At 42.2% G+C, this 23,838-nt stretch overlaps 1 protein-coding gene across 2 annotated transcripts in view; it reads right to left on the bottom strand.

Annotated features, from left to right (window-relative positions):
- Positions 1 to 23,838, bottom strand: part of Lama4 (laminin subunit alpha 4) — a 134,892-nt gene that overhangs the window by 67,687 nt on the left and 43,367 nt on the right. Inside the window, exons 4-9 of one of the 2 annotated variants that reach the window (XM_027402141.2) lie at positions 19,131 to 19,211; positions 12,454 to 12,668; positions 10,201 to 10,296; positions 8,159 to 8,310; positions 5,878 to 5,988; positions 2,059 to 2,170 (exon numbers count right to left, since the gene is read on the bottom strand). In XM_027402141.2, coding sequence (XP_027257942.1) covers positions 2,059 to 2,170; positions 5,878 to 5,988; positions 8,159 to 8,310; positions 10,201 to 10,296; positions 12,454 to 12,668; positions 19,131 to 19,211 — 767 coding nt within the window. The remainder of the gene's footprint in view (positions 1 to 2,058; positions 2,171 to 5,877; positions 5,989 to 8,158; positions 8,311 to 10,200; positions 10,297 to 12,453; positions 12,669 to 19,130; positions 19,212 to 23,838) is intronic. The other variant, XM_027402140.2, reaches the window with a different exon arrangement.

Below are 23,838 nucleotides of genomic sequence, written 5' to 3'. Positions count from 1 at the left end.
CATAATGAAATTGTGTGTCTGTGGTTCACTGTGATCTATGTTGTTGGCCAGATAAGATGGGTAAACAAACAGCGGTGTCACATAAATCACACCAGGATGAGGAGCTGTATTTTATGTGGGTAATAGCTTGAAGGTCACCAGCAGCTATTTTAGAGCTGGTTGGGAATGAGAAATGACGTACTATTGGTGCTGTGTAGTGTTCCTGAATTCTGAAAGAAGGGAGATAAATGGGAATAGATGGTTATAATGCTCCAAACATTACTGTGAGTGTTATAGGGAGATCAATATATGCTAAGTTCCTCCAAACCTCATGTATCAAAGCATTACACATTCACTTTTCAAAGTGAATCTTGTTTTCACATTTTCAAAGTTAAAAATAATGGAGTCCTTGAAATAAATGAAATGTAAACATTAGATAAATCAAACACATCATTCTCCCTCAAGTTCTGGTAGTGGCAAAGCTGAATTATTTGGCATAGTGATAAAAATTCTGGTCAGTTTTGGGATGTTTTGTTTAAGCTATGTCTGGGGTAGATTAGCAAAAAAGAAATGCAGACAATAACACTAGTGCCTTTGATCTTTGGAGACTATTCATACATTATTTTAAAGAGATGAAAAAATGGATAAAAGTTCCTGTTTCCCACTTCCTTTTCTTTTGTATTTTTTTCCTCATCCTTTCCCATGACCAAAGGTCAAGTAGGATGGTTTGGATTCTTTTTGAATGAAATATATTATGACCAAAGTCTGGGTTACTAAATACCAAAGGCGAATTACTTCCTTTAACTGGTTTAGAAGGGTCTTGACTTTATCTGCTGCCCAATAGGTCATTTATTTTTTAATTGGGTGAATATGAGGGCATTGAATCTTCCTTCCAGGTTCATTCTTACTGTTTGAACAAATCAATAGAGCAATGTTTTAGGAAAAGAATATTTTATCAGTAAATGCTAGGGAGCTAGGGAGAATGACAGTGGGAAATCTGAAATGTGTATCATTTGTTTTTATTGGCTTTACAGGCATCCATGGAAATGAAGCAAAGGATTAATCTGGGCTTTATCTGTCCCTTAGCCTAGAATATGCTCCCACTACCTCAGTATAAAGATATGAATCTCTCACTGTGGGTCCCGCTACTGTCATTGTGTCCCGAGATGCATTTGGTATTGTTATCCAACTCTTGATATATAGCATAATAAAAAACCATGGAAACAAACAGTAGATCTGAGCTGACTCTAACCAGAGGAGTGTCTCTTTACCCTAGAACAAATTCAGTCTCTTTCAGTTGGGCAATTAAAGGCAGCTTTCACGGCACCGTTAAGAGAGTCTTCAAGACATAGCCTGCACTTAGTAGAAATCAGAGCACAGATGAATGAATCTCTAGTAGGGGCAGGTAGACTCTGTCACAGTGCTTTAGGGCAAGGAATCGCTCACAGGCTCCCCTTCCTTTCTTATTGGGTTACCATCCTGAGCGACTAATCTGCCTGGTCCTTGAGGAAGAGCACCACAGAACAACTAGTGACTATCCAGACTGGTTTACCACGTCCACTCCACTCAACCCTCATTTTTTTGAGGCAGGGTTTCATTGTGTAGCCCAGACTAGGCTTGAACTAGCTTTGTAAACCAGGCTGATCTTCAACTCACAGAGATCCACCTACCTCTGCCTCCCGAGGCCTAGAACTAAAGGCATGCATCACCTTGCCTGACATGGTATATTAATATTCTGAAGCCATATTTGGGGGCTGTAAATAATTGAAAAAGAAATATGACTCCTACTAAACTCATTTTAAAGTTACCACATCCCCTTTACAGAAACATATCATGGCATTAAGCCTAAGTTATTTTATGTATTTATTCTTGAACACTAACAGATAATAAATATGAATGGGTGTTCAGAAATCTCAATGAACAAAACTGCCATGATGAGTATATGTAAGTTAAGACCTGTAACATTTAGAACAATATGCTCTTGCACATAGCAATCACTGACAATAAGCATTCTTGAGTTGTCTCTCATACATTGTATGTTCCTCCACATGAAGTTAAACCGAAGAGAAGATAATTTACCTTGTATTTTGTCCCTCATGTTGTGGGCTTGCTCTACAAGTTGAGTTGCTTGGTCAATTGTGTCCATGCTTTCCTTCTGAAGCAACTTCCCCTTTCTTGAGGCTTGACTTCCCTACAAATTATATAAAGAACATTAGGTTCATGTCATATATGCACACCTGAGGGGTGGGCATAATGTATTCATTTGACAAACATAAACTATCTCAGTGTGTGCAAGTTCTATGGCATTCTGAATGGTCCCAGGAGTCGTACATGAAGACTGGGTAACGACTACTTTTAGGATCCTGGAATGCTATTAAAATCAGACACAATACCAAGGCCATAAATCATGGTTCAGTCCAAACCAACCACCTGTCACATGTGTCTTATCCTTGTAGCTCAAGATGCCAGACTAGGAAATGACCCATGTCTGCAGATCACTTTGACATTGTTCTGGTTGAAGGGTTTAAACTTCAAAGGAAATCATCTAGAAGGAGGACAGATCTTGAAATGCTCCTACCGGGTGGTCCAACCACTGCTGAAATGGAATCACCACAGGGATTTACAGGATTATACTCACTGGGCTAACTGCTGTGCTCAGAGCTTCATCCAGTCTCCCCTCAACATCGATGGCCCCTGTGTGCAAATAACTGCACAGGCAGACTTGGCGCAGAGCAAATGGAACTTATTTCCCCTAGGGGCTGACTCCACTCAGTGTGATGCCCCTATTTCAGAGCTCCCATAAAGTATCTGCCACCATTAAATCCCATCTGCTCTGTGGCTTTAGAGAAAAGTGTGTGTGTGTGTGTGTGTGTGTATTTGTGTATGCAAATGCACACATTTCTGTATGTAGTCAAGGGCAGGAGATGTTCTAAAGGCTTGAACACAGGTCAAGGTCAGGACATCACTCCCATTTCATGAAGGATGTGCCCTTCCTTTTGGCATTAGATGACAGATTGGCACTTACTGTAGCTAGGAGGAATGGTTAGCTCTTCAGCTTGTATTTAAGAGGCATCTGCTTGCCTTTTCTGGTGCTTTCTTGGTTCATCTCTGTGCTCAAGGAAAATAATGCTCCCATGAATGGCAGGCTGAAGCCACATGAATGGAGCACTGAGAGACTACTGAGCAGGTTCTCCGGACCAGGGAAGGGGTTGTCCCAAACCTCCCTTCTGTCATGAACCTCTACCCAAGGGACAGTGGCATGATATCAGCAGTGTTTTCACCCTTTCTAGGACAAACCAAGCAAACGTCGTCACTCTATGATGGCTAAGAAAGAAGATGCAGAAGTATTTGTGTGTGTGAGTGTGTGTGTGTGTGTGTGTGTGTGTGTGTGTGTGTGTGTGTGTGTGTGTGTGTGTTGAGGGCTTTTGTTTATTTTTGTTTAGTTGCTTGCTTTTATAGAGGGGGGAAAAGAATGTAATGTTTGGAAATGAGGAGGATTTGGGAGGAATTGTGACAGAGGAAAAACATAACCAAATATATTGTATGATTTTTTTAAGTTAAAGAAGAATAATGGAAATGAAGGAAGGAAGAAGGGAAGAAAGAAAAACCTTTTACTTGATGAGCACCAGAGGGCGCTGTGAGATACGAGGATGGACTTGGGACTTGTAGTTCACTGCATCTGTATCTGTATAGATGTATAGATACGAACGGAACGACTTAAATAGCAGTAAAGATGACCATTTATTACTTGAAATGGATCATTTACCAAATATAATAGAGTATATAGAATTATTTTAAGGTTTAATTTCTTTTCTGAAACTTTGCTCATGGGAGGGAAACAATAGTATGTGCACAAGAGGAAACAGGTAGGCATTACCCATAGTTATAAACTGGTTCATGATTTACATCACTACAGAAGATTGACAATTTACTGACCCCAATGGTGAAATCTTCTTGTATTTATCTGAATTAAGTGATGATGATAACCAATCTATAGGCTCACCATGAATTTTATAAAGCTGGAATTCTTTTGTGATTGAAAGTGGGGAAGTTTTAGTCATTACCCTGGGACACAGTGCAAATGAAGAGGGCCCCAGAGAGACAGGTAGTAGGAACACTGGTGTGTGTTTTCAAGCCTGAATGGTAATGTCAACTTCTGTGGGCTTCCCTTCCTCCTAAACGTTAGTAACATCCTGATACCTGCGCATCCTTAATCTAGTGCCTGAGCTGCCAACCCACGGCATAGAGGTACTAAGTGTCAAATTTGAGGCCATATCATTGGATTTAGTCATTGTGGGAATTAACATGATTAAACTATAGTGTATGTTTGCTTTATGCCCACAAAGGTCAGAAGAGGCTGTTGAATCCCCTGGACTGGAGTTACCGTCAGTTGTAGTTACCATGTGGGTGCTGAGAATAGAACATGGGTCCCCTGCAAGAGTAACAGTGCTCTTAAGCACTGAACCAACTCTACAGCCCTGTGTGAGAGTTTTTGTAAGTCATTATTCTGATAACTTTTCCTCAGTGATTTGACTATTTATTTAGTGTTTCTCTGAGAGTTGAAATTATAACTTGTCAAATCTATTGCCTATATTTTTGCAGATCTTCATAACAGTATGAATGTTATGCTCTTTCCTTTTGATGCTAGTGATGACTTGATTCTATTTTTCTGTGGACTTGAAATTTATTGACTCTTTAATCTATCTGTAATTTATTTTAATTTATTATTCAATGTAAAGACTGCAGTTGGCTTTTCTTTTTTAAAACTTAATTTATTAGTGTGTGTGTGTGTGTGTGTGTGTGTGTGTGTGTGTGTGTGTGTGTGTGTATGTGTGGTCTTCATATGGGTTCTGGGGACTGAACTCTGGTTGCCAGGATTGTGTGGCAAGAATTTTTATCATCTAAGTCATCTTGCCAGTCTGAAAGTGACTTTGTTTTTACCAACTTGTAACCTTTCTTTTTCAGTGCAATTTCTGTTTGCATTTAATGCTCCTTTACTAACATTTAAAGAGTATTTCTGGATATTCAACAGCTCTTACCTATATACAGTGCTGAGGCAAACAGTTTAATGACAATCCTAGTTGCAGCACATATCAATTGTGTTAGCCAGCTTTGAATGCTCAGAAAGTTCTCCATAAACATGGTTTTTCAAGAAAACCTATTAAAACAGGAAATCAGGAAATGTCCTGTATTAACTTTCTCTGTGGATCTGGTCTTGATTTATTTGGACACTGAACTTTTTCAAGTCTTGTTGCTTGTGACCTGTTAGGCTCACAGACTACCTGGACTCTACAAAGTGGACCCTGTTGTTTTAACAGTTTCCTCCAAGACTGAAATAATCTCTCCTACAGAGAAGCTCCTTAAACAGGAAGGTAGACAACTCAAAACAACTCTCGGAATTCCCTGAAACTGACTAGATTCACTATGCCTCTACCTGCCAGAGTGAACAACAAAAGCTGAGAGTCCCTCTCAGATGATCTGAGCTAAGATGCAAAGAAGACTCAGACAAATCAACCACAAAGAAGATTCTGAGACCAAACCAGCTACCTGGAAGAAACAGAGGCCAACTGAGCTGCCCGGAAGGTGTTTACAACAACTGAGTCACTCGGAAAGGACACTCTCCAACCTGTTGAGCTGCCTTCAGTCTGTGCAGTATGCTCCAGGTTCCCAGCTTTGTGAGCTGTCACCATCCTGGGGTGGAATTTGGTATTGCATCTGTCTTTGATTCATTTCTGTTCTTAATGTAACTAACTCCTTCATCCATATTCCTATAAGTAACCCCAATAAAACTCACTGGTTCACCAAGGTAGACTATGGTGGTATCTGGGTTGAACAGGTATGCATTGTGTCTCCCCAGGAGAAGTTTTGTTGCACAACAGGCTAGACCCAGAGACATACCTTCTTGTCCAGTTCTTCTACATCAGACAGAAGGCTTCTCATTGTGCTCTCAGCGTTGCTGATCTGAATCTTTCTTAGGGTATACTGGTTTTCTCTCTCTGACAACCTTGTCTGTGGAAAAAAAAAGTATTTTTAAAATTGTTAGTGAATTGTGTTCCACCAGTCTTAAAAGATTTCATTTTTATTCATTTTTAAGTGAAATGTCTGTGTGTATCTGTGAATGAGTGTAGTATCCACAGAGGCCAGAAGAGGATGTTGAATTACCTCAAGCTGGAGTTACTGGTGATTGTAAGTCACTCAGCATGGGTGCTGGGAACTGAATCTGGTCATCTGCAAGAAAGCTACTCCATCTAAAGTGCCGAGCCATCTCTCCCTGGACACCAGGTTCTATAGAATACACATGACTCTTTCGGTATAGGAAGATTTAGGTAGATTGTGACCTCTGTTATTTTCTTTCAAAATTTATTTTATTGTATATATGTGGTTGTTTTGCCTGCATATATGTCTGTACAAAATGTGTGTGCAATGCCCAGGAGGCCAGAAGATGGCATTAGATTCCTGGAACTTAAGTGACAGACAGTTGTGAACCTCCACGTGGGTGCTGGGAATTGAATCCTGGTCTTCTGTGAGGTCAGCCAGTGCTCTTAACCCCTGAGCCATCTCTCCAGCCCCTGACCTCTGTTCTTAGTAGAGGGTCCTCAGATGGCAGTAGAATTCTGTACAGAGTGGGTCTATAGGAGGGGGCTGAGTTTCTGGAGCTGAAAGCCCCAGTTCAGGGAACTCTGGCCAGCCCTGGGTTGCCTGCAAAGAAAGGGCACTCTTTTCTCTTGTCATAAAACTATAATTAGGCTGGAGGTATCCCTGGGAAGCTGGCAGATTTCAATCTAGTCAGGTCTTAGAGAAACAGATCACATAATCAGGATCAATGAAAATGGATTTTTAGAAATACATTTTCCTCCTCTGGATGTCAGAGATGGATGGTCTTTATTTTGGGTCACTGCCCCTCCCCGCTTTGCAGTTTTGAGAAGTTTGGTAGAAATATAGCTGTCCTGGGGCTGTTTTGGGCTGAGTCCTTTACTCCTTGAGGCCAGCTGCAGTGTCACCATGTGAGGTGTGCCTTATTGGAAGGGTTGAGTGCATTCACTGCTCTGGGGCTGGGTGATCCTGAGAATTAACACTCTTGTGTGTGTGGGCAGGGGAGTTTGACAAAGCAGTTCCAAATGCTCACTAAAATTCCACCCAGTGCTACGGTTTAGGACATTTATTTTCGTCTGTGCTGCATGTTTTCAGCCTGTGGATAAATTGTTGAAACCCCCCAAAGTAATGAATACTTAGGCTAAGTCCTGTTCTGATTGCTCTATGTATCCCACCTCACTGATTCTCCCCCAATAACTTCCTTCCTACATGAGGACACTGAAAAAACAGAGAGGCTCAGTAATTTACGTGAGCTCATACAGCAATAGCTAGAGCTGGGTATGGACAAAACAGTTGAAAGTATATGTTCTCAGTCATTATGTTAGCTTGACTAAGAAAATAGAACAGTTCTGGCATTAAGTCTGAAGGCTTTTCACCCAACTCTGCTTTTGATAAAAGCATCTGTTAGCTGTGATGGAGGTCCATTACAAGAAGAGAGGCCTCTTAAAGCTTAGATATGTAAGATATTTTTATTTTATCTATTTATTTTTCACATTGATTTCCTCTAACTTGCTTCTTCTATAGAGGTACAGAACAAACACTGATGTATACATTTGTGTGTTTGAGGATGTGTGTGTGAGAGACAAAGAGCCTGAGAAAAAGACACTGACACACATACACACACACACACACACACACACACACACACACACACTCACAGAGGCAGGGTGAGAGAGTGAGAGATTGGAAAACAAGATAGAACAAGTGTAAGTGAGAAGGGAAAGTTGAACGGGATGAGGGAAGTTCTAGATAAACTTCTCAAAACTCTGCGGACTGAAACTAAGATGTACTGGGTTAGGCTTGTGCTTGAATAATGAACGCACAGCTTACAAACAAAAGTTTCTCATGCAGATAACAGTCTTTCAGTGATTTCATTTTCCATATGCTCTCTTACATAAATGGCAGCTTCTGGTTAAGGCATTAGTTCAGGGTTATGCTGAACTTTTCCAAACTTCTCATGTAACTGGGTATTGTCTATGTTGAACCTATACAATCTGGAAGACAGCCACGGGGTGCAGCTGCTAACAGGACACAGAAGTTGCTAAGTGGAGCCAAAGCACAGACAAAAGCACAACATTTAGCATACTTTGAGCAGGTGGATGGTAGAGTTCATCTCGCTGACGTGCCTATGCGCTGCAGCGCCGGAGGACACGCTCAGCAGCCCAGATTTGCTCTCTTGGATGGAGAGTGCTGCTAACCGCAGGTCATCAGTCAGGTCCCAGATACACTTGTCACAGCCTGGAGATGAAACAGGGATGTCATTCCTGCAGAACCAAAAGGCGGCTAGAAGAATATGCCTTTAATGTGGACCCCCTTGGCTAATACCATGCCTATTTTTGTTTCTTGAGGAGTTGCGTTGGCCATGTGAAGCCAGTTTTTACCAAACCAAACTGTACACCAGGCAGAATTTCCACTTAAAACAATGAGAAATAGGCAGCAAAAACAGTAAGTTAATAGCAGCCCTAGGCAGGAAGGGTATCATGGGATAGGTGGACAAGAAGCCATGCCCACTTTTTCTTGGTAGTGGAGCCCTGACCCCTCTCCCGGAAAGATTCCATTCTTGTCAGCCTCCCATCTTTGCTTGGTGGCGGCTAGTAGTGCAGGCCAGTGGTCAAGCATCTTTTTTTCCCCTGTTAGCTTTTCTCAGTCACTGTAGGAATGCTGCGCCTGCCTTGGTGTCCCCCAGGGAGGGCCTGGCTTCCCCCATGCCCTACCTTCTGTCTACATAAACAAGTCCTCAGAGCCGGTCTGTAGGGTACAATTTTTGGCTAATGTCATGACTTGGTCTCCAAGGAAGGTGCCAAAGCTCTGACCAAACCTGGGCATGTGGAAGAGACGAGCCCTGGTTTCTCATCGCTCTTCACCTTTCACACTGTGATCCCACCCAGGACCCAGCATCTCTCCACGGATACAATTGAAAGGAACACACACCAAGCTCTGACCCCTTCTTGACCTCTCTTTATACCTTGCCAGTTCCCATGTACCTTCCCATGGGTGCTGCTGTTGTCTTGAGAGCTGAGGAATGGTGACTAAAGGGTTAATGCATGTTAATACGTTAATTTGTTATTGGAAGGTCAACTTGTATTCCCTATAAAATCCCTCAGAAAATGAGTCCCCAGCCTACACACCAGGCTGCTGAAGATGTTTAGGACTATGTAGGCATCTAGGTGTCTTTAAATGGAGCTGGTCAAGGGTCAATCTAGTCGATAATTGCAGACTTTGCCTCACATCTTGGGCATCCTCTCAGATATACATTGGCAGACTTCCTCTTTTTTGCCCACAAGGACTTTAGGGCTGGTATGCTTTTGTTTTGAGGAAGGGGTGCATAATGTTCAAATCTTCTTCAAGACAAAAGCTTTGTTGCCATGAGTGACAAAGCAACCTAGGAAAGAAAAGTGAGCAACTCCACTTTGTAATGCCTTATTACTGTACTTCTGGGAAAAGCTACCTAAGTCTCCTAGTGTTTCCCAGTCTACAGGTGTTGTGAAGCACCGTCTGTCCTATTATCTGAGGACTGGCCAGTCAATGCAGAAAGAGCTCTGTCCTGGGGGCATGAAGCTGCGAGTGAAGACCAGCTAAGTAAGATATCTGAAGTGGAGTGATGTTAGCAACAACCACCTCACTGCTGAGTAAGATCCAGACGACCAGGGACCTTTGCACAGGGTCCATTACCCTGGAGTGAATAAAGCCTTAAATCCAGGGCTGAGAGTGAAACAGTTCCAGGGAAAGTGGTATCACATCTATTTGTACATTTCTTTTCACTACATTTATTACATATTTAGTGCGTGTGTTTATGTGTACAGTGTGTGTGGTATGTGTGTATAGTGTGTGTGTTTGTGTGTGTGTGTGTGTGTTGGGAGTGTGTGTGGGTGTATGTGGTGTATGCATGTGTGGTATGTGTGTGCATGGTGTATTTGTGGCATGTGTGTATGTGGTGTCTGTGCGTGTGTGCACATGCAAGTGTGTGCGTGCCTCCGTGTGCATGTGGAGATCAGAGGATAATTTCTGGGGTCAGTTCTTTTCTTCCATATTTATGAATTTTTTAAACTGCAAATGGCTCTTCTGCAAGCAAACACCTGCAGCACGTTAGAGAAGGCAAGTTAGTCACTCATGCACTGTTATCTTTACTTATGGTTGGGCAGTCCATGCCTGTAGGGAGTTCAAGTCCTTCTTCCAAGCACTCTCCGGTTACACTGTCACATGGGCCGCCCCCACAGTTGCACACTGTGGGAAACAAAAACAAGAGTAGGGAGTCATCGCCTAACGCTTACAGCAGGGCAGTCTTCCCATTGTTTCCAGAAACCCTTCGATGGGGATTAATTATATTCATCTTTATTAGTATGGAGTCTATGATGTCAGGATAATGCTCTCCCATCACCTCAAGTGAGACGTTCAAAACTGGCCCCAGAGCAAAACTGAATCTCATTTCCTAGGATTCTTCTCCCAACTCTTTAGGACCCTATCAAAACTGAACAAACTCTTTAGTCCAGACAGACCCAGCACATTTTCACCAGGAAACAACAGCCACAGAGCTCAGCACTCAACTTGAAAGCGAAAGCCATCCTTTCACACAGAGTCTCCAGTCAATCCAACAGCAGGGCTGGTCCCTGCCAGGTGTGAGGGAATTGCTCCAGAGGAGAGAGTGAGGAGGCCAGGAGCAATTCTTGGCTCCCAAGCATTTGACCCTTGGCAAGACTGATTCCAGACTCCAAATGGGAGGTGTCAGGGGGGATGCTAGGAATAGCGCCAGGAAAGAATTGGGAACATATTTACACGAACTTAAAAGGCTTAAGAGCCCATCATTTGTCTACTGATGATTTTCAGTAATGCCTTTTGAAAAACAAAATCCAATCTTATCAGAGTTTTAATTTGCCATCAGTTTTTTACCCCAGGGTTGCGAGCAGGCAATGATGGGGACTGAACCAACCATATGCTTTGCCACTGGGTTACATTCTGAATCCCCACTTGGAGTTTCTGTGTGGAAGTAAATTTGCAATATTTTAACAGTTCCTAGGCCATTTCTGCTAGCTGGCTAGCCATAGGCTGGAATAGAATTGTGAGTTTTCCCTCACAGAATAAACACAGAAGATTCACTTCATGGGGCACATCACTTATTATATATACTTCAGCTGTGTAATGCTCCACAAAATGCAGACTTATTAAACCCTACTTGAGGTCATGCTCTGATGCTTCCCATAGCCTCATCAGCTCAGAGCATCTGCATCTTTGTTGTTTAAATATAGGTTTCGTTGGTGCTTTGAGAATAATGGTGCCATTTTCTAAGGTTCTATTTTCTAGCACGCTTCTAATGCCTGACCCATCTGACTGTACAGTCTTCCTTCTGCCTGCCACTGATTTTATTATTATGGCCCTGGAAGTGTTTCTTTTTCTGTAGGTGTGTTTATTTTCATTGTGGTCAGATAACAGCTGTACCCTTCTCACTATGAAACTCTTCCCTTTTTACGTCTTTCAAGTGACTCAACTGGGGGATTTTCCAGGATGCATGCTGTAAGCACACAATCCCGTTTCTCTCCTGTTTTCTTACAAGTCTCGTAGGGAGAAGAAGCACTCAGTCTCAGCCCTCCTTCCTCCTGGAGGAAAGAAGTTCACTCCATGTCTGAAGAGCTTATTCTATGCAGCAAATGTACTGGAGAAATTAAGGATGAGAAGTGAACACTTCAGTTGACCTGAAGTCTAACTATAAGATTTCTCATCCTCCCTCTGAAGTATTGACTCTGTCTCAGACCCTGTGTGATTAAGCTATGTCTGTGCTGTGTGAATTTAACTATCTGGAACACACATTTTATTAAACATAACTGAAAGAGGACACAGTTTACAGAGCAAAATAACTGGAGCCAAACCAGATTTCATTCAGCCCTTGGTCAATATAGGTAACTCATCGTGATGTGACTTATTTCTTCAATCAAAATCACCAATATGAACATAATAAGACAGAAGTCACCCATGTTGGTGTCTCTTGCTTCACTCCACCCACAAGCTAAGGTTCTTTGGTTGCCTTAATGAAAATGTCTAACTTTGGTAAATTTTGATGTATATTCTGTATAGTTCTCTAGACCAGCATTTCTCAACCTGTGGGTCACATTGCATATCAGACAGCCTGCATATCATATACTACACTATGACTGATAATAGTAGCAAAATTACAGTTATGAAGTAGCAATGAAAATAATTTTATGGTTGTGGTCACCACAACATAAAAGTATATGAAAGTATATGAAAGGTTTGCAGCATTAGAAGGTTGAGAGCCACTGCTCTAGATAAATATCAGGACATTGGCAGTATTCCCTCAATATAAATTCTTCAGTTCTGCTGGAGAGCAGTGCTGGCTACACAGCTGGCTGAGGGTTTTGGGATCTGTACCTGCACAGTTCTTGGCAGTCCTGGCATCTCCGTAATAGCCTGGAGCACAGCGCTCACACTTGAATCCTGTGGTATTTCGTAAGCAATTCCTACACTGCCCAGTGATTTCGTCGCAGTCTTCAAAGATTAGGTTGGGATCCGAATTTCCACTGCAGTCACATTTCTTACAGGTGCTTCCAATGAGCAAGGGGTTTCCATAGTAACCAGGAGCACATCTGAAAGGTGTTAAACATGCCAACCATTTTAGCATCCAGATTTGTTATTTCATTGTTTTGAAAATCTTTCCTACATAGAAGAAATACATAGTGAATATTTGTGGAGGTCCACCCCAAATTCATTCCAATTCTCCAATATTATTAATATGACAAGACCTCTAAAAATTATTATTTATTTGCAGATTTATTTTGATTCTGTGTCTCCCCATACATCCCAGGCTGGTCTATTCTCTCTCCCCCTGCAACTGCTGAGATTCTGGGCATCATCTCGCCTCTCTTCCCCTTTCGAGTTGTGTGTGTTTTTTAACCACTTATCATGTGTTGTAGATTATTCAGGCTCCGAATGCAGAACTGTCTTTATTAAATTAATGTGAGGGTGTGATGGCATTGTTGGTAATCTTGGGGACTGGAGTGCATAGCTGGCATGTGATGGGTGGGGTCACATTTGCTAAATGTCCAGTAATGAGATGCATCAATAGGACACAGCTGGGTAATATCCTGGCCAAAATGTTAGCAGCACCTCTATTGAGAACCAAATCACAAGTTGTCGTGCCATAATGAATTGTTCAAGGAACTTAGCCTAAGCCAATCAGTGGTGAGCATTCTCCTAGCCCAAAGTGACTGATTTGGGAGTAATTCCTTGGAAGCTGTCCTAGTGAGGGTTATTATTGCCATGATGAAACACCATGACCAAAATTAAGTTGTGGGGGGAATGGTTTATTTGGCTTATACTTGCTCATCATAGTTCGTCACTGAAGGAAGTCAGGATAGGAACTTGAGCAAGGCTGGAATCTCGAGGCTGATGCAGAGGTCATGGAGGGGTGCTGCATACTGACTTACTTCACATGACTGGTTCAATCTGCTTTCTTATAGAACCCAGGACCACCAGCCTACGGATGGCCCCTCACAGCATGGGCTGGGCCCTCCCCGCATCAACCAATAATTAAGAAAATACCCTGTAGTTGGATCTTCTGGACAGAATTTTCTCACCTTGAGGTTCCCTTCTTTCAGATGATTCCAGGTTGTCTCAGGTTGATATAAAACTAGCCAGCACAGAAGCATAGCCTAGACCCTTTTTTGAATGTCATGGAAGCACAGCAGGGCAGTCCTTTAGCTATTGGCTGCCATGTTGTGATTGAGCAAAGGCAGGTTAAACAGAAATTGGGCAGTAGAACTCAGAACACGGGAAGTAAACAGAGTAGAACCCAGATTGCTGTTCTTCTGGGTACTTTAGTATGTGAACTGACAGTTAGTTAGAGGGGGCACTTGCCCTAAGGCGCCCGTCATTTGCTACCAGGTTGTTAGCCTGCAGGGAACAAAGGACTTGGGGTGGCTGATATTATTAATGAAGGAAAAAGTAGGAATTTGGATTTTGATGCAGCATTGCATTTTTTAGAGATGAGCAGAGTATGCCAAGGTTAAACTACGTGTGTCTGCTGGATGACTGTGGACTGGCCTTTGCTGTAGTAGGGCCTCTAGCTAGAGTGTAGAAGATGGGCTAAGCTGAAGGCAGCATGGGAGGGGCTGGAGAAATATGTGGTCACTCCTCAGTGGAGCTGAAGGTCAGGCCAAGGAGTCAGTTCTCTAGGGAAGAGGAAAAATAAAGAGAAACCTAGGGGAGGATTCTGAGTGTGATGAAAGGCAAGAAGTGGTGCTGGCCACTCTAAGAATGGAACAGAGGCTGTGTGGAGTGTGGCTGGATAGATTTGGGGAGATGGCCTCAGAAGTGGACAGTAGGGAGGACTTTCCAAAGAGATCCTCCTTCAGGGTAATGATAATAAGATGCTACATTTTAAAAGTTTTCTCTTTGAGGCAAGAGAACCATGATTCAGAAGGCTTGGAAAACAGATCAATGAATGCAAAGAAATCATATGTAATCCCTGGACCCTCTAACTACTGTTGAACACATGGTGCACAGCTCTCTGCCTTTTTCTGATGTCTGTCTTTCTATGTTGGTCTGTTAGTGGAGCTGTAATGTTGGCGTTTGTCAGTCTTTGCTTGCAAATCATGTCTCAGAGCTCCTGTATTCGCCCTTTCAATTGACACTGACAGCTGGAAGGAAGGCCATTCACACTGGGCACTGAGGCTGTGAGGCTAGCAACCAGTTTTCCAGGATCACATAGGAGGCTACAGTTCAAGGTCCAACTCTGATGTTCTTTCCCTTGCTGTATCCTGTACTTCATGGCTGTTGCTATGAATGAATAAATAAATCCATCCAACAGAGGGACAATTCATGTCCGTTTTCTGTAAGGCTTAGCGGGAGACAGGAAGAGGAAGAACACAGATGCTGTTCTGAAAGAACAGGAAATGAATTAAATATAATATAATGCACCCTACAAGTCCATGGAGAAGACCAGCACGAATGTAAGTTCTATACACTCATAGAGAAACACCCCAAGAGGAAATGTCCAATGAGTTTTGTTATTCATATTCACTTGGGTCTTTGTGCCTCAAATTTCCAGGGCCTTTGGTCTTCCAGCCAGCATAAATTATTCATCTATGGCTGGATTGAATTTCTATTCTTTGCTGCAGTTCACCAAATAGAAAATACTAGGCTTGTTGGGTCATTGAAATTGGATTCAGATTTACTTTGGTGTGCAGCTGGGAATCTTGAGGTCTTGGGTAGAAGGACTTGCTTGCCTCATGGAAGCCAGATGCCGGTTTCTTTGTTTTCTCCATTGATTTCATTCCATCACTATAGGTTGCCTCCTGGACTTCCATAAAAGGAAGACCAATGGGGACCTGGAGATGGCTCAGGTGATAAAGTGCTTGCTGTGCAAACAGGAGACCTGAGTTTAATATCTAGAATGCACACAATTAAAGGACATGCATGTAATCCCAGCACTGGGGATGGAGATGGGTAGATTCTTGGAGTTCACTGGCCAGCTAGTGTATCTGAATGAGCAAAACCCAAATTCAGTGAGAGACTCTGTTTCAAAAACATAAGATAGACAATGATGGATGAAGACACTTGGCCTCCAAGGCAAATGCATACATGTGCTACACACACACACACACACACACACACACACACAGAGAGAGAGAGAGAGAGAGAGAGAGAGGGGGAAACAAAGTTTTGTATCCTGTAAATTGGAGTTTTGATCACAATGGAAACCTCTGAGCTTCAAGACCATCTTTTGGTGGTAGGTTTGGAGTCAACTGTGAAGTTACAACCTAAACTTTGGGCCCTGTGGACTTCACAGAGCTATCATACAAATGTTTCCTTGTTTATTGTCTCCTTAGAAATCCCACATGTGTGTAGATAAGGAAGCCAGCATGGATACATTGATAATCCATTCAATGTTGGTTTAGCCATCTTGCATATAACAAAACATTTTTTTGAGACAGGGTCTTATGTAGCCTAGGCTGACCTTGGCCTTGCCAAGGATGACCTTGAACTTGCTATGTAATCAAGAATGACCTTGACCTTCTTCGTCTCCCAGATGCTAAGATTGCAGACATGTGCCATTGTGCCCATCCTTAAAACCAAAAAAAAAAAAAAACCCACAAAAAAGCATATATATGCTATAGCTATTGTTCTTGCATTGTTCTTGCTCCTTCCTCTTCAACTTCTCCCCCAAGGGCCACACAGCTGTCTCTGAAAGCCTTTTTTTGAGCAAGCCAAAACTGCTTCTTTGGGTGGCTAAGAAATTTTTTTTAGGAGGGTCATTCTGTAGTCATCTTTGGTGGGGGGTAAATACGAAGGAATTTCAAGAGAGAGCAGGCAGGTTAGAGTAAATACGAAGGAATTTCAAGAGAGAGCAGGCAGGTTAGAGAGTAGGTGTCAATTTATATGTACTTCTCTTGTTTCTCAAAGACTGAGAAATAAGGCTAGGGAAACATAAGAGACTGTCCAAGGTTAGAAGTTAGAGGCCAGAGGCAGGGCAGAGGACAGGGTCTGGGAGAATCCTATGAAAACGATAATATCGACAGCTTGTTCAAAGACTGGTGCCTTTTAGAGGGACTTTGGCCAAATTTCTGCATCATCAAAAAGCACAGTAACTGTTAGTGCAGAGAGAATAAGTAGAAGGAGAAAAAGAAAAGAAAAGAAAAGTGATAAAAAGAGGAGAGGAGGATTCCAGACAAGGAATCTGGGGGACCTGAGGAATGGCATGTCTAACACCTAGGAGGGGTACTTTAGGAAGGAGGCAGACCAGAGCCCTGGCTGACTAGGAGTTATGGACATAATTGTGATGATAAGGTCAATGGCTGCATTTGATCTACATTACTTAGTAGGGTAAGAGACAGAGTAAGCAAAATGTATTTTATGTTTTAGACCTTTCAACTAATATATACTGTGACTCCATTTTAAAGAATAAATATTGACATAGACTGCATTCTCCAGGGTTCATTTAAATGAACTTAGAATTTCAAATGTAAAATTAGGTGGAAACTCCTCATACCTATGGCTTTTATATATCTGGAAAGAAAACCAAAATGGAATTTGAAACAGAATACACACAAAACTGAAAGAATTCAGAAGACTGCAGAGATGGCTCAGTGGTTAAGAGCTCTGGCTGTTCTTGCAGAGGACCTGGGTTTTGTTCTTAGCACTCACATGTTAGCTCACAACCAGACTCTTTCCGAGTCTGGCTTATTTTGCTAAACAAAACATCCTCTATCCAGTTTCATCCTGCCCCCTGCAAAGTGACAATTGATTCTGCTTAAGAGCCAAGTAAAACTCCATTACATATATGCCCATCTTCTGATCTGCTTATCTGTTGACAGAGCTCTTGGCTTGCTCCGTATCTTGGCTACTGTGAGCAATGCAGCAGTAAACATGGCTGTGCATGTATCTCTGTGGTGTGCTGACTTAGGATCCCACCAGTATACAGTCTCCTGGAGTTCTTTAGGATCCCACCAGTATACAGTCTCCTGGAGTTCTTTAGGATCCCACCAGTGTACAGTCACCTGGAGTTCTTTCTAAAGCATATATCTCCAGGGGCAGTACAAACATACCAAAGCCAGGCAGATTCCCCGAGGCTCTGATAATATTCAGGGTTAATTTTTTATCTGTAATCATACGTCTGTAGTGTACATGCTGCCCTGTGTCAGAGTGGGAACCCCTGTTTGCTCACAGAGGTCTTATGTGTGCCAGCCTGGTGTTTGTTCAGCAGGGCCATCAACTCCTACCAGACACTGGAGATCCATTAACAACACACTCTGTCCTAATCAGACTACACAGAATTTCACTCCAGACACAGGAGAAAAACCTCCTTCCTTGCCTGATAAACAATTATCTCAGACCTCCCATAGAGCCAGAAAATGAGTAAACTGTGTGTCTCATATTTCTGTGGCTCCAAATAAGGAAACATGTAGTGATTGTGTCACAGACATTAATTAATCACTCCATCTGAACCCCTTTGCCAACCCTCATGTGGGTCTTCGGATCTCACTTCCCCTCTTGTAATGCTGGTAGAAAGGAAAACTTCCCTTCACCAGGTGCAAGAATTACCTACAGCCTGCCCTTTTAAAAGTCAACACAACAACATAGAGACGTTTTTTCTTTACCACAAGCTGTGGCTGCTTTTGAGTTTCAGAACTACTCTCTGGGAGATGCAGGGACATTTCTTAGGAGACAGATGTCTTGTAATTAAGGGTTTATGTCTTGAGCCACAGGCTGAGTTTGTGAACCCTGCTGAAGGGCTGGCCTGCATATGCTGTCCATGAGGTGAGGAGCCTGTGGATCTATTGCTGGACTGAATGTTTGGTCAGTATCTCTGGTCCTTCCTTCCCTGTCTTTATGAATCACGGCACCCTGGAGCTGCTGCAGTCCAATGGTGAGGCCAGTGGCTCTGTTAGGAAGACTGCTGTGGGAGATTCTTTTAGTTAAAGGCATTTCATCTTAGAGAACTGTGACCAGCAGACAGGTGGACTGAATACCAAATATCTTACTAGGAAGTCATTCAGTGGGAAGCCTCGGATGCTTAGCTGCTGAGGTCTTTCTTGAGCAAGCCACAGGGTAACTGAAAAAGACATTTTGTAAGCACCAAACAGGGACTCCGCACACCCAGGTTTGTGGATTTTATTTTGTAAGAGGTGGAAGGGTGATGAACTGGATCACTGGTTAGTGCTTTGCATACATCTCATTCTATGAGCAATAGAGGAGGCAAGACTGGAGGATCCACTTTCTATTCACCCGGGGAGTCTTGCTCTGTGAGAGAGACAAGAATTATAGTAGTGGTTTGTTATGCAGGAGAGAGGGGAGGCTTACTAAAAATCATCTGGAGAATCTCCTCATTCATCCAAGATACCACGGCTTGTCTGGACCCCAAGGGAACATACTATTCTAGCTGTACTGGACATGGGATTTGAGGACAACACCCCACTTGGGGTTCTGAAATATTTCTCCACCCACAATTTATGTATCAGTTTGAAGAGAAACATGGCAGAGCTGATGCTCTTAACACAGAAAGCTTTCTCTGGCTCCATAGGAAAATATAAAGAATTTTATTTACCTACCTTTCACAGTTAGGCCCAGCATAGTTTTCTTTGCAAATACACCGAACAGCTCCATTTTTCCTGTAGCAGGATTCTGCAAAGCTAGAATCATGAGAAATGTTGCAAGTCATTCCATTATCACTGATTTGTAACACTGGTGAGACGGTTGTCTTAACTTTAGATTAGGTCATTTCTACTTGGTTGTTCCCCAACAAATGTAATTAAATTCTTAACCTTCAGAACAGACTGGACACCAAGCCAAGACAGAAAACCCCACTTCATGTGGGGCCATCTCCCAGGTATACTACTACACATCTCTGTATAGAGGTGGTTTATTAGTTTTGCCTGAAGAATTAGGGATTTCTAACAGCAGATTATGTAATACATATATATTCAAATATATGTATACAATATTTACCTTTTAAGTGCAATTGTAAAATATATGCTCAAAAGCCAGAAATAGAAAATTCATTGGTAACTTTAGACTTGCATAGACTTCTCTCATATTTCTACCACTTTTCATGTATACATTAAAAGTTTCTTCACAGTTTTTCTGCACTCAACCTCTGTGTTTTAAGATCACGAGCCAGTTCTAAACGATACAACCCACAAAGCCTTAGCCTTTTCCTCTGTGTACTTTAAGTATTGAGACTAAGGGTGAAGGGAATGGCTGAAGTAGATCAAAGAGCCAAAAACAAGTCCTCAAGAAAAAAAATAAGGTTCATGGTGCACACACACACACACACACACACACACACACACACACACACACACACAATCCGTCCCAAGGAAATTCCTCTTTTCTTCTTCTTCCTCCCCACCTCTCCCCCTTCTTTATTGTGAGTAAAAATTAGGACATAAAAGAGAAATGTAATAAAAATATTGTTCCAGCAGAATAAATACCTCTCCTAATTTATTGAGGCAGAAGAAATGGGGTATTACTCTTTCAGGCATGGAAAACTTCGCAATGACACACCAGTTGTGTGAAGGGTAGATGTAATGTATGTGACTTTTACATTACATTTGGCTTCTGTACTGTGCAATCAGTAGAGTTTGACCTCTGCTCTCCACTTCCTGCATGTGTCAGCAATTTCACCCTAATGATGACTGAGGAAAAGCAAAGGGATATATCTGCTTTACTCAACGGTGGTTATAAAATCGGTACAAAAACACTGTGTGCCCCTCATTGAAAGGCAATATTCATGATTTATTTTCTCAGCAGTTTGGTAAAAACATCCCAATGACATTGCATTTCCTTGGAATCTCACCCTTTATTTTGCCTGTTCTTATTCTTTAGCTGACCTAAAGAAATCTTGCCTGTTGCACTCAGAAAATGAGCAAGTACCCAATCATCTTTCTTTGAAGGTGTTCCATCCAGCCTGCCCACAGCTCAAAGAGGAAACATCTGCCCAGGGTTTCTGGAGTCCTCTGCCTTTATCTGATGTCCTACTGTTTCAAACAGATGCTGTTTTCCTTAATTGGAGTGATTAGCATAGCTGCTGGTAGACATAGAGGATGTCTGGCCAGCCCCAGAATAAACAAGTGGACTCTATGCAAATGGCCCTTGGGAACAATGGCAGGACCATGATTGGTTTCCATGGTGCAATCTCAGAGTCAGTGCAGCACCAGCCATGGATGTTGAGTTCTGTTTTCACTAGCAGTAACTGTTTATGCCTTAAAAACAGGGGAATCTATTAGTGGATGTGGAAATTAAAACCTGATGCCTTTTCCAGTCCATTCTAGCTTGTGTGGTGTCCTCTAGAAGTGGTAAGATGAATATACTTTGGGAAAACCCTCAGTTTTAAGGAGAAATAGAAATACAAAAAGCCTGTTTTATTGCTTAGCTGTCTCAAGCATTATCCCCTTGATTAAACATAATATTTACTTGTCCTTTGGTCATGTGTCTCGTGTGTGCCGGTGAGCCTGCTTGAGGGTGCCTGAGGAGGCCTGGAGAGGCATCAGTCTTCTGGAGCTGGAGTTAAGGCAGCTGTGGGTTTCTGGGTGTTAGGAACAGAATCCTAGGCCTGTGAAAGAGCAGCAAGTACTCTTAAACACTCAGTTACCCCTCCTCCTCCTCTTCCTTTGTTTTCTGATGTGCTGCCATTAACCGGAAAACCCAGTCCTAGGTTGTCGATTCAACCCATGGAACTTTTCAATGTAATTCAGATTCCAAATTAGGTGCTTGTTGGAGAAGTTGTCTCATACATACATACATACATACATACATACATACATACATACAGTATCAATATAGTTTTTGAAAGCTGAAAATGACAGTGGGGCATTTGACTTTTTGTGATATATCCCACTAATGCTTGTGATAGTTCCTTGACTAAATTAATAATAAAACTCTATCAATGATTAGAACTTTTGGGGATCCAGACAAATCTTGTCAGTCCTGTGACCACAAACTAACCCATCCCTGCCCCCTTTGACATCAGTTTTCCCCAACATTAGAGCCACTGACACTACAGAAAAAACTGTAACATCTCAGAGACTCTCAGACCCTCTTACCATGCTGGCAGAATGTAGTTTACTCACAGGTAGCATACTTTTGCTTTCATTTTAATTTTCTGCAGGTTTTATTATATCATGTTTGTGTCACAGAGAACATGGTGAGTTTTTGTCCCTGTGGGTATGGTTCTAACTTGGGAATGCATTCCTGAGGTCCCTCTGCTTCTGACTTGGACCCTGGATGTGTCCTCGCACACACAGCATGGGCGGGAGTCCTGCATCTTGATGCCTTTGGAAGCTGCTTGGGAGCTGAAGGCAGGAGACTCATTACCCAATTGGCCGACTTATGCTTCTTTTATTGGAAGGGGCCAACAGCCTGAAGCAGATATTCTTGCTCATCTAGAATACCAGATAGGCTGTCTCAAAAGAGAAAGGGTCATTTGCTGTAGGAGCATAAAAATTGCTCTACTTTGACCCAGTGCTGGCAAGAAATACCAGTGTTATATTGGCAGGTGGTAAGGGCTCAAGAGCTGTTTGACCTGATTTCATGTAGACAAAGGTCCTCAGTTTGTAGGGAACGATATCTTAAGGCATTAACGTTAGATAATTGAAATGAAGAATTGCCATGTAAATGGGGCAAAAGTGCAAAAGCATGAAGATGCAATTAGAAAGAGCCTTTTAAGACTGCTCTCCTAATTCGGGTTGCCGTCTAAAGAAACTGTCTAAGCTCAAAGCTTCTAAATCCTTTTCTGAGCAGATGATGGTATTGACGCCTTTATATGGGTGAATCAGTGAAACTTGTCATTAGGAAATCAGGGGTAAATATATACTTAAGTGTGGTTAATGTCTCATTAGAGGTGGTTAGGATTTATGTTTGAGAACAGAATTTTCATGAGCATTTAAAGACTATACTGGATGAGGCAGAAATTTCATAAATTAGGACATTCTTGAGTGAAAATAACAGACCTTTCAATCTTTGTGTTCTTCACTCTCCCCTTTCAAAACTGTCCATCTTGCACACATTATAATACTATCCAGCCATGAAAAAAAAAAAACACTAAGAAAGGTCCAAATCAGCTTAATGTTTTTTAAAAGATGAAACTATGGAAGTTTTGACTTTGCCAGCTGGCCATCGCATTGTAAGATTTGAACCCAGTTGATTCCTCAAGTGATTAAGGAAGACAAGGAAAGGGCTATCTTGTTGCCATATTCTGTTTTCACTTTATCGGTGTGTATGGGGGCCGATATTCGGGCCCTTTTCAGTGTGTGTATATGTGTGTTTGTGTGTGCATAGGTGAGAGGTTGACTTGAGATGTGTTCCTGGATTGTTGCTCGATTGAACCCAGAACTCAATGATTCAGCTGGTCGAGCTAACCGAATTGCTCCGGTTATCTGAGCACTGGGCTTAGAGGCAAGCTCCCACTCATGCTCACCAGCATTTACATTGCTGCTGTGAATCCAAAGCCTGGGCCTCCCAAGTGCATGGCAAGTACTTCATCTCTGAGCCATCTTCTCAGGCCAGTATGTGGACTCTAATTTATTTAATTTACTCTTCACAATTACTATCAATTATGCAAATGTTGTCTATAAATACAACAGTTCCTGGCATAGAGTAAATAAAACACAAGTTTTAGAATAAAAGTTACTGTGCTCTAAATTTAATAAAGCCAGTGTCTACTTCAGCTTTCTCCTGTGTTCAAGGCATCCACCCACATGGTCCACACATGTTACTATGTCCAGTCTCACGGCCCTATTTTGGATCTCTACACCTTACTTTACTTACTAAGGAAAACGCTAAGTAAAAGCAGGTAAAAGAAACAAGGGATGGAACCAACATTTGAACCTACTCTCACAGAGAGCAGTGCATAGAAACAAGGTACCAGTTTGAGACCACTGGTATTATGGGTATTATGTGTCAAAACAGAAATAGGAAGGTAGTTTAGTGGCTCTGTTTAAAAACACATTTAATCTCTGACCTTCCATTTTTAGCAAAGAGCTTCTATCACCCTGGAATCTGTCAAGTGAAAAGACTTTTTTCTGGGTTTATAAAAAGCCTCTTCACCATACCTGAGTATGCTAATAAGGAGGCTTAATGACCCTTTCGTGGATTGATTGTGGGAGTGGTCATTGGAGGAAACATTCCTGTGGCTGGGGAGAAAGGACTAGCACGTTCAATGCTCCACCCCCACCTACCCCACTTGCACAACCTCTGAGTGTCCAGTGGCCACTGACCCATCATGTCTCTGAAAGGAAACCTGAACGAGAAGTCTGGAAC

Source organism: Cricetulus griseus, chromosome 2, assembly GCF_003668045.3.
Source record: "Cricetulus griseus strain 17A/GY chromosome 2, alternate assembly CriGri-PICRH-1.0, whole genome shotgun sequence".
Taxonomy (NCBI): domain Eukaryota; kingdom Metazoa; phylum Chordata; class Mammalia; order Rodentia; family Cricetidae; genus Cricetulus; species Cricetulus griseus.
The sequence above is the reverse complement of the archived record's forward strand: the minus strand, read 5'-3'. Positions and strand labels throughout refer to the sequence as shown.